General features: G+C 51.7%; 1 protein-coding gene across 7 annotated transcripts in view; it reads right to left on the reverse strand.

Moving 5' to 3' along the window:
• Nucleotides 1–12207: 12207 nt before the first annotated feature.
• Nucleotides 12208–17309, reverse strand: part of ZC3H4 (zinc finger CCCH-type containing 4) — a 43163-nt gene continuing 38061 nt past the window's right edge. For all 7 annotated transcript variants that reach the window (XM_005664626.4, XM_084961253.1, XM_084961255.1 and 4 more), the window contains one exon: nucleotides 12208–16107. In XM_005664626.4, the coding sequence (XP_005664683.4) occupies nucleotides 14591–16107 (1517 nt within the window). In that variant the 3' untranslated portion in view covers nucleotides 12208–14590. The remainder of the gene's footprint in view (nucleotides 16108–17309) is intronic.

A 17309-nucleotide genomic window follows, 5' to 3' on the forward strand; every position in this document is an offset into this window, starting at 1 on the left:
GAGACAGATCTGACCAGTTGCCTCTGTCTGCACTTGTGATTTGATCAGTGGTTCTAATTCAAATCAGCTGGAAGTTCTAAAAAAAGTATTGAGAGTTCCCGTTGTGGCTCAGCAGCAATGAATCTGACTATATCCACGAGGACACAGGACACGGGTTGATCTCTGGCCTCACTCAGTGGGTTAAGGATCTGGCTTTGCCGTGAGCTGTGGTGTAGGTTGCAGACAAGGCTAGGATCTGGCGTGGCTGTGGCTGTGGTGTAGGCCCACAGCTGTAGCTCTGATTCAACCCCTGGCCTGGGAACCTCCATATACTGCAGGTGTGGCCCTAAAAAGACAAAAAAAGAAAAAAGAATTAATGCTTGAGCCCCATCCTAGAGCACACAGTCAGGACCTGCGGATCAGGCAGATCAGGCATTGATATCTTTTTACAGTGAATATATTTTTATTCACCACAAGAAAAGAAATGATACTTATATAATGTGATGGAGCTGTTATCCAACAGAGTGCTGGTAAGCATCCCACAAACTGTATCTATAGACCAATGTATATCAAATCATAACAGTTACATGGACCTAGAGATTATCACACTAAATCAGTCATATAGAGAAAGAAAAATACATGATACTGCTTATAGGTGGAATATTTGTAAATGATACAGGAGTTCCCTGGTGCCTTAGCAGGTAAGGACCCAGCATTGTCACAGTTGCATAGGTTGTAACTGTGGCTCAGATCTGATCCTTGGCCCGGGAACTCCATATGGAAAAAAAAAAATCTGGAAAAATATATAACAACCACTTTATTGTACAACTGAAACTAAAACAATATTTTAAGTCAAGTATAACAAAAATTCTAAAAACTCACCAGCTACAGTGCAAACTTACATGATCACAATTTTTATTTTTTTATTTTTTTTGTCTTTTTAGGGCCATACCCATGGCTTATGGAGGTTCCCAGGCTAGGAGTCGGATCGGAGCTGTAGCCGAGGGCGTACACCACAACCACAGTAACCATACCACAGCTCATGACAATCCTGGATCCTACTGAGCAAGGCCAGGGATTGAACCTGCATCCTCATGGATACTAGTCAGATTCATTTCCACTGAGCCTCGACTGGAATTCACCTTACATTGTCTCAAATTTTTTTTTTTTTTTTTTTTTTTTTTTTTTTTTTTGGTCTTTCTAGGGCCGCACTTACAGCATATGGAGGTTCCCAGGCTAGGAGTCAAATCAGAGCTGTAGCCGCCGGCCTACAACAGCCGCAGCAACGCCAGATCCTGAACCCACTGAGCGAGGGCAGGGATGGATCCTGCGTCCTCATGGATTCTAGTTGGGTTTGTTACTGTGGAGCCACGACAGAAACTCCCTGCTTGCCGATTTCTGAGCTCAGACTATTTTCTCTACTGCAACAGGCCTTTCTTCTTTCTTTTTTTATGGTTGATTTACAAAGCCTGGAGTTGTTTTTATTTGACATCTCCCTAAAATTTCTCCTGTGTTCTTCATTAGGTTATTTCCTAGATACCTTCCAGTTTTTAATCACTCTGGGAAAGGTCTTCTGATTTTCCTTTAATTTCCTGGTTGGATATTGCTGGTCCAGAAGAATGCTCTTGGTCTTTTTCTTTGCTACTAATTTTTACAATTTTTTTTTTTTATAATTTGAGATATAATTCACATACCATAAAAATCTATTTTTTTTAAAGTGCACAATTCAGAGTTCCCTGGTGGCCTAGAGGTTAGGACTGGGTGCTTTCACTGCTGCTGCCTGGGTTCAATCCCTGATGTGGGAACTGAGATCCCACTTCAAGCCACTCCACATGGTGGCAAAAAAAAAAAAAAGGAAAAAAAAAGATATACAATTTATTAGTTTTTAGTATATTCACAAAGGTACAGCATTAGGATATAACTTCAAAATGTTTTCATCATCCCCAAAAGAAATCTCACATCACCATTCACAGGCCATTAATCCTATCTCCTATCTCTTTCTTGCTTGCTTTTTTTTTTTTTTTTTTTTTGTCTTTTTTTTTTTTTTGCCTTTTTTAACCCCACATCTACAGCATATGGAGGTTCCCAGGCTAGGGGTCAAATCGGAGCTGTAGCCGCCGGCCTACCCCACAGCCACAGCAATGCGAGATCCAAGCGGCGTCTGCAACTTACACCACAGCTTCATGGCAACGTCGAATCCTTAACCCACTGAGCAAGGCCAGGGATCAAACCAGCTACCTCATGGTTCCTAGTTGGATTCATTTCCCCTGCACAACAATGGGAACTCCCAAGTTAACAACTTTTATGACATCCTGGCCCCTGTCACTTCATCTCTTTCTGACAATCTTCATGCTAATTCTAGAGAACTGGGAGTTCTCAGGCCAGGCTCAGGAATTTTAGCAACACAAAATACAAGCCAGGGAGTTCCCATTGTGGCTCGGTCGTTTACGAACCCAACTAGTATCCATGAGGACTCAGGTTCGATCCCTGGTCTTGCTCAGTGGGTTAAGGATCCAGCATTGCTGTGAGCTGTGGTGTAGGTCGCAGACATGCCTTGGATTGGGTGTTGCTCTGGCTGGGGTGTAGGCCAACAGCTGCTGCTCAGATTCGACCCCTAGCCTGGGAACTCCTGTATGGCACAGGCGTGGCCCTAAAAAAGCAAAAAGTGAAGAAATAAAAATAAAATGAAAGTCATATAAGCAGCAGCAGGACTTGGCTGCTGTTTATATAGGCAGAAATGGAAAAGAGGCTAAATAGGATTTTAGGTAATGCTAGGAAATGGGGAATATATAGCATTTTTCTTAACCAAATGCCACCTCTCCACATTTCATCCTCCCTACCCAGGCACTCTCTTCCTTGTAAAAATGACTTAAGGGAGTTCCCTTGTGGCACAGTGAGTTAAAGACCCAACATTGTCTGCTGTGGCTCTGGTTGCTGCTGTGGCATGGGTTTGATCCCTGGCCCCAGAACTTTCCGCATGCTGCAGGCATGGCCAAAAAAAGAAAAAAATATATCTAATATCTTAGCAACTTTCAAGTTACCATTATCTGTACTCAGCATGCATTGGATCCCCAGAAAGCATTCATCTTCTAACTGGAAATTTGGACCCTGTGACCACCTTCCCCTATTTCCCAAGAACCATCACTCTGAAAGCAGAATCGTCAGGGCAAGCCAAGCTGCAGGGAGGGGCTGGGGCCCTTTGCCATCACCCCAGAGTTCTTACATTCCCTGAGGCTTCCTGGACATTTGGCTCAGCTTCAGCATCCTGTGTATGCATCTCCAGGCCTGGATACCCCTGGGGTGGACATGGGCCTTCTGCCCACTTCCAGCGAGGCAGCTGTGGAGTATGAGACATAAGGAGTTCAAACGGAGGGATCGAAAGGCTCTGGAAAGCAGCTCTGTTCTCCTTGCCCCTCAGACCCCGACCTAAGCCTGTATTGTTCACTGGTCTCTCAGCTTAAGTCACTGCCCTTTCTGATCTCACATCTATGCCCCCAGGCCACAAGACCCTCTCTCCCTCCACCTTTGCTTCTCCAGAGGACCCGAGCCACAGTAGTGACAATGTTGGATCCTCAACCCACTGAGCGGGGCCAGGGATCAGACCCACATCCTCATGGATACTAGTCAGCTTTGTTACTGCTGAGCCACAATGGGAACTCCAAGAACTTTCTGCCCTGCTAGAAAACTCTCCTAATCAATCTATAAATCTACAATTTCCATGTGAATGCTGCCACTTGAGGTAGGATGGCCTTGCTCAGTGTGAAACCTTGACAACTGTACAAGGCAATCCTATGTCCTATATACCTGAAAGGAGCCCAGAGAACTCACTCTTTCCTGGATACCCATTCATCCATCCACTCCCTCTCCAGGCTTTCCTGGGCTCCTCTTCTACAAGAAGTGATCCCTGTGTTTAGAACTTAGATTAACTCCTGGCTTGGAGCACTGGTTATTCTTAACAGACCCCTTCATGAAGACACATCAGATCATCCGTGAAGTGTAGGAGAAGCAACAGTCATAAAGCTGGTAGAGTGGGCTGTGTGGGGAGAGAAGAGTGAAGTCGAGATTCTTCCTGGGAAGACTCAGAGCCTGCCCTTCTGCTTCCTGGGACACACTGGGGAGAAAGGGAGGTGCCAATGGTGAAGCAAGGCTTAGTGGGGAGGGGTCCTCTCCCCCCTCACCTCCTCCTCCACCAACTGTCATATCTCCTCCTCACTGCAGACCCTCCTCTATAGCTGGACTGTGACTCTGAGGACACCCCCGCGTGAGGGCTGGGTCCTCTACCTTTCTGCCCAAGCAGCAGAAGGCTTCACAGCACCCCTCGAAGACAGCAGATGCCTGGGGCATGAGAAAGACAGTCTATGTATCTTAGACCCATGCTCCTATACCTACCTCTCTGCATGTGGGACAGATGCAGCTCTGATCTGATGTGGCTGTGGCCGTGATGTAGGCCGGCAGCTGCAGCTCCGACTTGACCCCTAGCCTGGGAACTTCCAGATGCCACAGGCTCCAAAAAGCAAGCAAACAAAAAATACCTCTAAGGGAATAAATTTGCCTTGTTTTCAAGCCACAGAGTTTGTGGTCATTTGTTACAGTAGCAACAAGAAACAAATACAGTTACCAAGCTTGACTAGGGATACAGTCGCCAGGAGGTGGGCGGTCATGACCGGCAGGTAGACAGAGAGGAGGATTTGCAGTTGTGTTCGTTTGAACAGGTGGGAAGTCCAGGGTGCTCGCTGGCATTCAGAGCTGTGCTGGCCAGTGCGGCAGCCACAGCGCACAGGTGGCTGTTTAAGTTTAAACTTTATCAAAAATTATCCCAGTTGCACCGGCCATGCCTCGAGAGCTCATTGGCCACCTGTGCCATGTGGGATAGAATTGAGAGAGAACATTTCATCATTGTGGAACATTCTAGTGGGCATTGCCGGGTGAGAGAATAAGACACAGAGAATGAGATGTCATAATATTTAATGTTAGAAGAGCAGCCTGAAAGTAAGGGGAAGGGAAGGGAGCAGGAAGTTGATAGGAAATGTCTAAGGTTGACACATTTTGAGAGAAACAGAGTAACCAGCAGACGAAAGAAGAAATAATGCGAAAGCTTTTGCCTTTCAAGGGGGCTACTGGGGATATGGTAGGATGGTCAGAGGTGGGTGCTATGGAATGAACGGTATTCCAAAGATTCGATTGTTGAAGCCCTAACCCTTCACGTGACTGTATTTGGAGACAGGGCCTTTGATTTCTTCATGTTTTGTTTTTTAGGACCGCACCTGCAGCATATGTAGGTTCCCAGTCTAGGGGTCGAATCGGAACTACAGCCGCCGGCCTACACCACAGCCACAGCCGTGTCAGATCCAAGCCACATCTGTTACCTGCACCACAGCTCATGGCATCGTGGGATCCTTAACCCATTGAGTGAGGCCAGGGATGGAACCTGCATCCTCATGGATGTTAGTTGGGTTGCTAACCCACTGAGCCACAAGGGAACTCCGAGATAGGGCCTGTAAGGAGGTAATTAAGGTTAAATGAGGTCATAGGTTGGGACCCTGATCCGACAAGATTAAGATCCTTAAAAGAGACATCAGTTTTCTCTTTCTCCCCTTCTCCACCAACTCCTATCCCTGGGTCCCGTCCACCCAAGCTCACTCATTGGCTGGAGCAACCTGTAGGGGTGTGGACTCCACCCAAAGTGGGGAGTGGATTTCTGGACTCATGAACTTGGGCCTTAAGATAATGCTGCTCCCTGCAGTTAGTGATCCAGGCCACCACACTTCCTCAGATGGCTGATGTAGCCCTTGGAATGGCACCTGCAAACAATGAGGGCTGCCTGGGAGAAAGGAGGGCTATCTCCAAATATTTCCAGCTCTCTGCCTCTCCCGCCACCGAGTAGAATTACACCGTCCCACCCCTGGGAAGTTAGGCTGGGCCCCTAACTAACTAAGGAAACAAAACGGCAGAAGCCAAGTCCTTACAAGTCCTTAGCTCTCGGGGAGAAGTATTTAAGAGCTGGTGGGCTCCTCTCCACCTCCTTCTCCACTGCCAAGTTGTTCCAGGGACAGTGCTTGTGGCACTAGGAGGAGCAGAGCCCCCTGACTTTGGATGAACCACTGAGATTTGGGAGTTTATTTCTGTAGCACAAACTTACCCATCCTTACCAACACAGCTGCCAGGCTCCAAATCCTAACAAACTGTTTCCCAGTGTTGTTAAGAGATGCTCACCAGGTTACACCATGGACAACACTGCTGAGAGAAAAAGCAGTTAGCCTGTTCCCCCCACCCGGGGTGGGGCGGGGGGGGGGGGGCGTTTTTTGCAAATACCCAGCAGGGTTCCTAGGAATATTGAATGATCATGTCTCATTTCTGGGCGGAAGCTTGTTTATGGATAAGGGACAATCCAGTGATTGTGGTGAGAATGACTTCTAAAGAGATTTCCAGGAGTTCTCATTGTGGCACAGTGGAGGTGAATCTGACTAGGAACCACGAGGTTGTAGGATCGATCCCTGGCCTCAATTAGTGGGTAAAGGATCTGGCTTTGCTGTGGCTGTGGTTTAGGTCGGCGGCTACAGCTCCGATTTGACCCCTAGCCTGGTGCAGCCCCCAAAAAAAGACCAAAAAAAAAAGGAGACTTCCAAAGATTTTTTTTTTGTGTGGGGGGCCGCACCCGAGGCATATGGATATGGAACTTTCCAGGCTAGGGGTCCAATCAGAACTGTAGCTGCCAGCCTATACCACAGCCACAGCAATGCCAGATCCACGCCTCATCTGTGCACAGCTCATGGTAACACTAGATCCTTAACCCACTGAATGAGGCCAGGGATGGAATCCGCTTCCTCATGGATATTAGTAGGGTTCATTACTGCTGCACCATGACAGGAGCTCCGAGACCTCCAAAGTTTTTATTGCTGGGTGAGAAACACTTAATTAGCAACAACTGTGGCACATGCGTTTCAGGACATTTCAAAGGGGGTTGTTAAGGTCCTACAGAATCATCAGAGCCTTCTCTGCCTGCATCCCTTGAATCAGCTGAAAGAATAGTGTAGGGGGTTTGAACGGTGGTCCCCAAAACACACATTCACATTCTAACCCCCCCAAAACTGTGAATATGGCCTTTTTGGGAAAAAGGATCTTTTCAGATGTAATACTCAAAGACGGTTTTCCTGGTGTTCCCGTCATGGCACAGAGGAAATGAATCCAATAGGAGCCATGAGGTTGCGGGTTTGATCCCTGGCCTTGCTCAGTGGGTTAAGGATCTGGCAGTGCCATGAGCTGTGGTGTAGATCACAGATGCAGCTCAGATCTGGCATTGCCGTGGCTGTGGTGTAGGCCCTCGGCTACAGCTCTGGTTTGACTACTAGCCTGGGACCCTCCATATGCCGCGGATGCAGCCCTAAAAAGCCAAAAAAAAAAAAAAAAAAAAAAAGCAGGTTTCCTTTTGGGGTGATGGAAATATTTTGGAACTAGAAAGAGCTGGTGGTTGCACAACACTGTGAATGTACTAAGTGCTACTGAATTGCTCATTTTAAGGTCATTAATTTTAGGAGTTCCCTGGTGGCTCAGTGGGTTAAGGATTTGGCATTGTCACTGCTGTGGTGAGGGTTCTATCCCTGGCCTGGGAACTTCTGCATGCCATGGGTGCGGCCAAAAAAAAAAAGTTAATTTTATGTATCAGGAATTTCACAATTAAACACATTAATATTAAATACATGAGGAATATATATATTAAAGTGTCAGGAAATATTCACTGTGCTCGGAGTGTAATAGGGTATGACCAGTTTGGATGACAGTTTATTTATATATTTTATAAATAAGTATGTATACATTTGCGGCTGCACCTATGGCATGCAAAAATTCTTGGGCCAGGGATTGAACACACGCCACAGCAGTGACCTGAACCAGTGCTCTGACACCACCAGATCCTTAACCGTTAGGGTGCCAGGCAACTCATAGAAGCTTCTTATAAAACTCAACCTTCACCTGCCCTATGACCTTGCCATCTCACTCCTAGGTGTTTACCCAAGAGAGATGAACATCTTGTGTTCGCCCAGAGACTGGTACGAGAGTGTTTGCTGCAGATTTATTTATAACAGCTCCGAAGGAGAAATGGACAAATGTCCCTTAGCAGGTGAATGAGCAACTGTGGTCCACTGTCCAATGATGCACAAGAGTGCTATGAAAGCAACGAGCTGCTGATACAGACACCAATCCGGATGCTGCCATCCAGAAGTGCAGAAGTTATCTAAGAAGAAATCAGAGGAGTTCCTGCTGTGGTGCAATGGGTTAAGGATCCTGCATTGCCACAACTGTGCATAGATTGCAGCTCAGATTCTACCCCTTGTTCGGGAACTTCCATGTGCCTCAAGTGTGGCTGAAAATGAAAAAAAAAAATCAGAAGAGCGGCTGCCCCTGGGAGGGTGAGTGCAAGGATTGACCAGAAGGAGCATGAGGGAACTTTGTTCTCTAGATTGGTAGGGGTTTGGGGTATTCAGATGGATGTGATTCTCAAAACTCCACAGTGCACATGCAAGATGTGTGCATTTCATGATATGGAAAATTCCACCTTAAAAAAAAGAATGTACATAAATATTGACGTCTGATTAATGATAAACATACTGCAGGATTTAGGGTATTCTAATGTCTGAAGCTTATTTTGAAATGTATCCGAAGTTATGATGGATGGGTGCGTGGAGGGATGGAGAGATGGCTAAATGTATGGCAAAGCGAGTACAGTCAGTACTCACAGGGTCTGGGCGGTGGGGCAGGGCAGACACCTGAGGAACGCCTAGCATTCCTCGCTGGTCCCAACCTCCCAGTGGGAGGCTCTTAGCATCGCTCTTGGCCCCACTCACCAGCCGAATCTGTCCTGTCTGGTCTCCATTTCTTCCTCCAATAGTAACGCTCCTCAGGGCTCCACGTGTCTCCTGCGTGACGCTGTCCATTCCTGCAGCTTTGATGATCAGGGGCCACAGCCTGCAGCCCAGAGCTCCAGGTCCAAAGCTGCCCTCAGCCCCTTCCCAGCCCACCTTCCCCTCCCACGTGCCATCTCAGGGAAGGAACTGCCCTCCCCTGGGACTGCCTCAGACATCCTGTCCTGACCCCTCACCTCTGTCACCTGCCACATCTGACCTGGTCACAACCCCTCTCTGCTCTACGCTGTAAGTCTCAAGCCCACCTGATCCTTTTGCTTTGTTAGGCTCCCTACTTGCTGCCCCCTCAATCCATCTCCAACAGATGGAAGGTTCTGGACTCCAGCCATTACTTGAATACAAGCTCTTCCCTGCCCATATCTGTGTGTAACACAGCCTTCAAGGGTCCCCAGGACCCGCCAACCTCCCAAGCCCCAGGCGCCACCTTCCTTCCCCTCGCAGACCTCACCCCAGCCAGCGGTTCATCCCTGCTGGAGCCTGGTGCCAGCCAGTGGATCTGAAGCAGAGTGGGGCACAACCCAGATACGTGAATGATGGCTGTACCACAGCTGGAGCTTCCAACTCCTGCGCGTTCTCCCCCTGCACTAGCCCTGCGGGTGTTTGCCGGCTCACCTTCCAAGCGGCCATAGGCTTGCCCCAGGATGCTGCATATTTGACTAGTCTAAGAACAAGACATTGGACCTCTGCACCACTCTGGCCATGGACCAACACAGGGAGAAGGGCACACAATCTAATCCTGCCAATGAGACTGAAAGGAAGTCTGCCCAGGGACGTCGGGGACGCGTTTCCTTGCTCATAAAGAGATACGTGGGGAGAGTTTCTTTCCTGTGTCTGCACTTGGCTGTGTGAGAAGGCGAAGGCTGGAAGACATCCTGGCCTTGCAATCACGACTGGCAGTGTGGAAAGATGGGCTGAACCTGGGCGAACTTGGAGTTCACCGACTTTACCACCCTTGGACCTGCCCTACCAACATTCTTACCTGAAATGATGGACTCCTGCAGCTGAACTGGAGTTTTGAGTTAATAGGTGACATCATCCTTGCTCAGTGTAGATAAATGAGAAGAAATTCAGAGATTGAACCCCGAATTTTTTTTTCCTTTTGCCATTTCTTGGGCTGCTCCCACGGCATATGGAGCTTCCCAGGCTAGGAGTTGAATCAGAGCTGTAGCCGCCGGCCTACGCCAGAGCCACAGCAACGTGGGATTCGAGCCACGTCTGTGACTTAAACCACAGCTCACGGCAATGCCGGATCCTTAACCCACTGAGCAAGGCCAGGGATCGAACCCACAACCTCATGGTTCCTAGTCAGATTCGTTAACCACTGCGCCACGATGGGAACACCTGAACCCCGAATTTTTGAGAGACCTAGAGCTTACCTGCTTAAACCAACAACTAGGATAAGGGCCACGAGAATACTTCCTTGAGAAATATTGAGGATGCCAATTAAAGGACGGGATGGGGAGTTCCCGTCATGACTCCGTGGAAACGAATCTGAATAGCATCCATGAAGACACAGGTTCAATCCCTGGCCTCGCTCAGTGGGTTAAGGATCTGGCGTTGCCATGAGCTATTATGTAGGTTGCAGACGCGGCTTGGATCTGGTGTCGCTGTCGCTGTGGTATCGGCCAGCAGCTACAGCTCCAATTCGATCTCTAGCCTGGAAAACTCCATAGATCGTGGACATGGCCCTAAAAAGCAAAAAAAAAAAAGACATGTCAAAGGTGTCTGTTTTAATCCCAGAAACTGTGAATGTGTAATTTACATGGCAAAAAGGACTCTGCAGAAGTGACGAAGATCTGAGACATATAGTAGGTGACCCAAGCTAATCACATGGGTTTTAAAAGCAGAGAAACTAGGAGTTCCCTCGTGGCTCGTAGGGTTAAGAATCAATGTCGTCACTGCTGTGACTTGGCTCGCTGCTGTGGTGCAGGTTCAATTCCTGGCTCATAACTTCCATGTACCCCGGGCTTGGCCAAAAAACTAAACCAAACAGAGAAGTTTTCCCAGCTGTGGTCAGGGAGAGACGTGACAATGGAAGAAGGGGTCACAGACATGCGACATCTTTGGCTTTGTAGCCAGAAGAGGGTCACAGCCCAAGGAAGGTGGGTGGCTTCTAGAAGGAAAAATGAGTTCCTGTCATGGCTCAGCAGTAATGAATCCGACTAGTATCCATGAGAACTTGGGTTCGCTCCCCGGCTTTACTCACTGGGTTAAGAATCTGGCATTGACGTGAGCTGTGGTGTGGGTCGCAAGTGTAGCTCAGATCCTGCGTTGCTGTGGCTGTGACGTAGGCTGACTCGACCCCTAGCCTGGGGGACTTCCATATGCCACATGTGTGGTCCTAAAAAAAAAAAAATTAAAAAAAGAAGCTGGAAAAAGCCCGTAAATAGAGTCTGTTCTTCCAGAAGGGGTGCAGACCTCATCCGACTTTAGCCGAGTGAGACTCATGCCACATGTCTCACTCCCAGAACTGTAAGGCAACAAGTCTGCATTTTAAACCACCAGGTTTATAAAATTTACATGGCAGCCATGGAAAACCATTAGAGGCCCGCTGACACCCAGAAACTGGAGTAAGTTCAAAGAAGGCATAGCCGCTCTCTAGGCCACGCACATCCTGTCCCTTCCCAGCCTGAGTGTGGCTTCCTCAGAGGAGACTCCTGATTACAAGCAGTTAGTGTCTGTGACCATCTGCGCTGCTGTCACAAAATTGCAGCGTCCTGGAGGCTGCCGTCGAGGGCCAGCAGCTCCAACGGTCTCATGAAGAGCCTCTTCCTGGTTCCCAGACGCCCGTCCTCTTGCCACATCCTCACGTGGTGGAAGGGGCCAGGGTACTCTGGGGGCTCCCTTTCGCCCTTTCGTAAAGGTACTGACCCCACTCATGAGGCTCCGTCCCCCTGCCCCAATCGCCTCTCCAAGGCCCCACTTCTAAATGCCGTCACATTGGGCGACTCGGTTTCGACATGACGAATTTTGAGATGACAAACATTGTCAGTGGCAGTTAGGGCTCCCACTTCTGGAAGCCAGTCCGGTTGTCCCGAGCCTATCACTGACCTCTGCCGTCACCCGGGTGCATGTCACACCATGTCCGTATGGGTCCCCCAGAGCTGCGGCTCAGGAGGCGTGGGATGCCGTCCCCAATTGCTAAGGAGAGCCGAGGCTGTCCGGAGGCACCATCCCCAAGGTGTCATCGTGACGGTCATCCTGGGACTGGCCACTGAGAACAGACTGGGTTTCAAGGCTGCACATCACCCCCTTGTCATCTCGGGAGCCAGGGACGTAGGAGCAGCACGGAGAGACAAGACCCGCAGGCTTTTTAAAATAACTGCATCCTTTAATGGCAGTAATACAATTATTGGATTAAGAGACCACAGGAGAAAGGGCAGGTGACGGTTCTGGAAGACAGATCTGGAGTACAAAAGGGGGCGGAATAGAGTCATGCGACAATCATTGTAAAAATACAGTACGTTATATACATATTTGCACCATCAACTTTCAACTCTGAAATAGTATTTACACTTTTGTTACAATCCTGGTTAGAGAACAATTTTTCTTTAAAAGCTCGGCCTGATGGCAAATGAAAATTTCGGGTGAATTCATAGTCCCATGAGGTTCTTAGGCTGAATGTTCCGAGAGGAGAGTTCCAGCTTCTATTTCATCCACAGATTTTTTAAAAAGGTATTTAATTTTGCTTTTACAAAAGAAAATTTTCAAAGGAGGGAAAAAAACCCAACCACGGCCACACTGTGTATTCTTTCTTATTTTACAAACATCAAGGGCTGCAGCCCTCTGCTTCAAGGCCAACTCTAGTGGCTGAAGAAAAATCTCACTAATGATTGTTTAAAAAACAAAACAAAACAAAAAGACACAAAGACAAACCAAACCAACCTGATCATGGCACACTGACCCCGACGAAGGGGCTGCGTCTCCTGTGCTCACTTCTGGCCCCAAACTCAACCACCATTTCTCTCCTGGGGGAGGGGGGTTGGTATAGGAGCCCCGTTTACCTCCCACCCCAAGGAGGTAGGAAGGGGGCCCCTTTGGCTGGGACACCAGGTTTCCTCATTATCAGCGAGGAAGAGTTAGGGACCTTAGGTGAGACGGCTGAGGCGGTGGGATGAGAAGGGAAGGGGCAGGAGACAGTCGGCATGTACTGACATGCAGGCGGGAAGGACCCTGGCCACCCAGCCTCGGCCAGTTCCTCTCGGGCCCGTCCCTTCAGGCCATGTTCGTAGTGTGGACCTCCTCTGGACAGGACAGGCCCGGCCAGGGTCTTAGGGGCGGTGGGGGCACTCGGGGCAGGCATCTCTGCTCCCTTCCTGGCTCAGCCGGATGGGAAGAGCAGGACACAGGCTTTGGGCTCCTTGCCCCCACCCTCAGTGGGTTCCCAGTCCCTCTCCTGGAGAGGGCCATGCAGCCCCTTCCTTGCCCTGGCTCGTCTCTCACCCTTTCCTCAGGCCCCTGTCCCCAAAGTATCCACAAATCCAACACTGTACATGCTTCTGAACTCATGCACCTGTCAGCTTGGAAGAAAACCAAACGCACCAAAAACCACAGGCCCTAAAGATATGGTGCAAGGAGGTGTGAAGAAAGCGGAGGGAGCAGAAACACTTTGCCTAGAACCACCAAGGGTTCCCTGTCGGAAGCCTGGTGGAGTGGCCACGCCACGGATCCTTGAGCTGTCCCCAGAGGGGCTGGCACACTGGGCACTCTGGCTTCTGAGGCCCAGGGCAGACCCCAGCAGGAGGGGAGAAAGGCATGGCCGTGACACGACAGGACAGGATGAGGGCTAATACTGACGGAGAACACGTGGTCTGCGGAGGCGGCCTCCTGGAGGCAGCTCTTGGGGGACGTCGCCCCACACCAGCCCTGCCGACTCCAGGTCCATCTCTTACCCTGGAATCTTCTGACACAAGCTGGACAGCGCGGGTTTAGGGATGCACTCTGGACGGAGGATGGCAGGAAGGCCCATGTGAATCCGGACGAGACAGCAGTGGGAAGGGACTGTGTCTCTCCCAGCCCAGGCAGCTTCTGAGGGTTTGCTCATTCTTTCTTGATACTTTTTCACTTCCACTGGCCCCTGAAGCGGGTCATCATTGCCAGCACACTGCAGAGGAGATGGGGTTCTAGAAGCGCCTGGACCTGCTTCCACGCTGGTCCTGCCCACTGTCGTGGCTCCGTCTCTTCTTATTCACGCAACACAGGGTGAGCAGTGTTTACTGCCTTCTTGATGTCTGCTGTTCCTTTTGTCCTGGGGGCATGGGGGCTAGGGGAGAAGGAAGAGGGGCCAGGCTTTGCCCAGAAAACCCACCGGACCCCCAGCCACCAGACCGCGGCCCCAGCCTTTAAGGAGTCCCTGAAAATCAGGCCCGGCCAGGCCAGGAGGAGTGCCAGTTGGGGCTGAGGCCCGGGGACTCGCGACTGTTCACACGTACACGTAGGTTTTCTCACCGGGAGCCTAGGAGCCCCGCAGCGCTGACCAGAAGTGAAGATGGTTATGTACAATTTATATGTTTCAAAGAAAGTACTACCAAAAAAAAAAAAAAAAAAAAAAAAAAAAAGGCAAGGGGAAAAAAAAATAGAAAAAAAAGAAAGAATACCCTCCCCCTCCCCCCAAGCCCCCAACTCTGGCTGCTGCCCTTAAATATTGCCCTGGGAAGGGTAGGGTGCGGGGAGCACTCGACTCTGGCTTAATACTACTGGCAAAAGGGGGAGGCAGTGGGGTCAAAGCCTTTAAAAACATCTTTCAGGGACCCAGCGTCCTGCTCACCCTCTCGGGCTGGGCTGTTGCCGGCAAAGGGGCTTCCGGAGCCCGTCTTGGGTGCCTGTTTCACCGTCCCGAAGAGCGTGGGCACGGGCAGGTTGTGCACACCAGGCTGGGGGGAGGCGCCCTCTGGTGGCGGGGTGCCTGAGGCAGCGGCGGCAGGGGTGGCCTTGGGCCGGGGCCGGTTGTAACTGTTGTATCTGTCCGTGGCTGCGGCCGCGCCCCCATCTGCCCCGGGCTTCCCTGATTCGGGCTGTTCCAGAGCGGACTTGCGGACAAATGGAGGCTCCTTGGCCTTGGTGGCGGCACTCTTGCCGTTGCCCTCGGGACCCTTGGGCTGGGTGCCCGTGTCGGCAGCAGGCTCTGTGGCTTTGCCACCAGCATTGGGAGTCCTGGGGTCATAGAGGCTGATGCCACTCAGCACGCTGCTCTGCCCGCTCCCGCTGCCCTGGCCCAGGCCGCCTGCTGCCAGCACTCGGGGGTCATAGGGGGCAGTGGCTGGTGGGGAGGACTCCCCGCTGGGGCTGGCGGATGGAGAGACTTCAGTGGAGCCAGGCTTGGCGGCCCGCGAGGAGGTGGCAGAGTCTGCTGGTTTCTGCAGCCGAGGGTCGGTGGGTGTCTTTCGCACTCGGGGGTCACTGGGCTTGTCACCGGGACCAGGGGCTGCTGAGGGGCCGGTGGCATTGACAGTCTTTAGGATGCGAGAGAGGAGCTCGAAGTCAGGCAGGTTGGAGCCGGATGCGCTGGGATCTGTGGAGGTGCCTGGGCGCTGCCGGGGGTTGGGGGGGCCCGAGGTGGTGGTGGTGCGGTGCAGCCTGGGATCCAGGGCAGGCATGGACTGCAGGGCTACGGGCACGGGGGGCACCGCATCCTGCTTGGGGATGGGCAGGGGGATCAGGTCCTCAGGGTTCCAGAGCACGGTGCGGGCGAAGCTCGGCTTGCTCAAAGTCACATCTTTCTTGATGTGGCTGAACTGCTGCAGCTGCGATCGCGGGTCCCGCAGCGGGTGCCCAGGAAGAGGATCCAGGGGAATGTTCACAGCCTTCTCCCGAAGGGCCCGCTCCCCTTCCTCCTCCTCTGCAGGGGGTGGCCCAGACCCCTTGGAGCCACTGGGGCCCACGGGACTGGAATGAAGGCCGCCTTCGGGCTTGGGGGTGGGCAGGGAGCGAGCCAGTCGAGGGTCTGAAGGTCCCGTGTCACCTGGGCCTGACCCACCGGAAGCCTCAGCATGACGGCTGAGTCTGGGGTCCCGGCTGAGGCGGGGGTCAGCCAGCCGGCCTCCCGTGGGGTGGCCCTTCTGGAGGCGGGGGTCCCCCAGCCCACTGCTGCTCAGCTCCCCGCCGGAAGCCTGGGGTCGGCTGGATGTCTGCTGCCTCAAGGTCTTCAGGATGGAGGTGACACTGCTCCCACCCTCATCCTCGTCGCTTGAATACCAGTTTCCAGGGTCACCTGAGAAAAAGCAGAAAGGCGCAAGGAGAGGGTGAGTGGCCACCGTGTCTGCCACCAGGCTTCCTGGACCCCATGGCGGCCTGCTCCTCTACCTCTTACCTCTCACAATCTCAGGTTCTCCTCTCTTAAAACACCTCCCTCCCCTCCAAAGGATGCCACCAAGAGCCAGGGCGCTCAGGCAGGCCAAGAACGGAGCCCGGCAGGCCGCTGGCTAAGGCTTATGGACTTTTCTCCATGTGCCAGCACCATTCTAAGTGATTTGTCTTATTTGTCACAATCACCCAGGATGTAGTATTATTAGCAAGCCCATTTGACAGATGAGAAAACAGAGGCAAGGACAGTGCCATGAGATTGGGCAGGGGGCGGGGGCCGAGCCAGGACTGAGCTCAGACTCTGAGCCCAGGACTCTGCTGTCACCTCCTCACCTCCCGGGCAGATCCAGGCCCCTACGTGGCAGGCCCAGCTCGGAGGGCCTGTGAGCTGACTCGGCTCTCAGTGTGCCTGGGGCTTACCAGCACTTGCTTCCCAGGCCCCTCGCACATTACAGAGACCCAGGGAAGGGCAGTCACCAGCAGCTAAAAGGCGGGGCCGGGTGGGCAGACTCAGAAACCGGCCCGAATCCAATGGTCTAGGCAGGTGCAACCGGAGGCGCCGGGGATTTGTGTGTGTGTGGCGGGGGGTGGCTGTCCCCTGTTCTCACTGTCCCATTTGCCCCTGGGCTCCTGTCAGGTAGGGCCACCCATGGCCTCTGGCTTCAGGTTCTAGAGACCATTTGTCTGCCCCATGTCACCCTGGGGTGGATGCCATCAGGTCCCTGGCAACTGCCTGTGACTATGTATATTGCTACTGGCTTAGGTCAATGACAAGTCTCAGCTGCTGGCTTCCCACGGACATGGTCTGGGCAAAGGGGGACTGAGCGTCTCCCTACAGCCTCCTCGGTGAGGGTGCGGGGTAAATCTGTCATCTGCTGTCTCCTCCAGGCACCAGCCCCCCTCCCTCCTCGATGGGGTCAGGGTCTCTCCCGAACCCCACACACAGAGGGCTGCCCCAACTTCTACTTTTCTCAGGGACATGCAGCAGCCCTGGCAGCTTCACGGCCCTGGGCAGGGGGCCCTCCCTGGCCACAGGCTCCTTTCCGGCACGTTCCCCACCTCTCCCCTGCACGGCGGCCCGGGGGGCCTGCGCCCACTGGGGAAAGCCCC

This window comes from Sus scrofa, chromosome 6, assembly GCF_054392235.1.
Source record: "Sus scrofa isolate SSC_HxYL_T2T_F1_AM1 chromosome 6, Sscrofa_HxYL_maternal_Yorkshire_Landrace_v2.0, whole genome shotgun sequence".
Taxonomy (NCBI): domain Eukaryota; kingdom Metazoa; phylum Chordata; class Mammalia; order Artiodactyla; family Suidae; genus Sus; species Sus scrofa.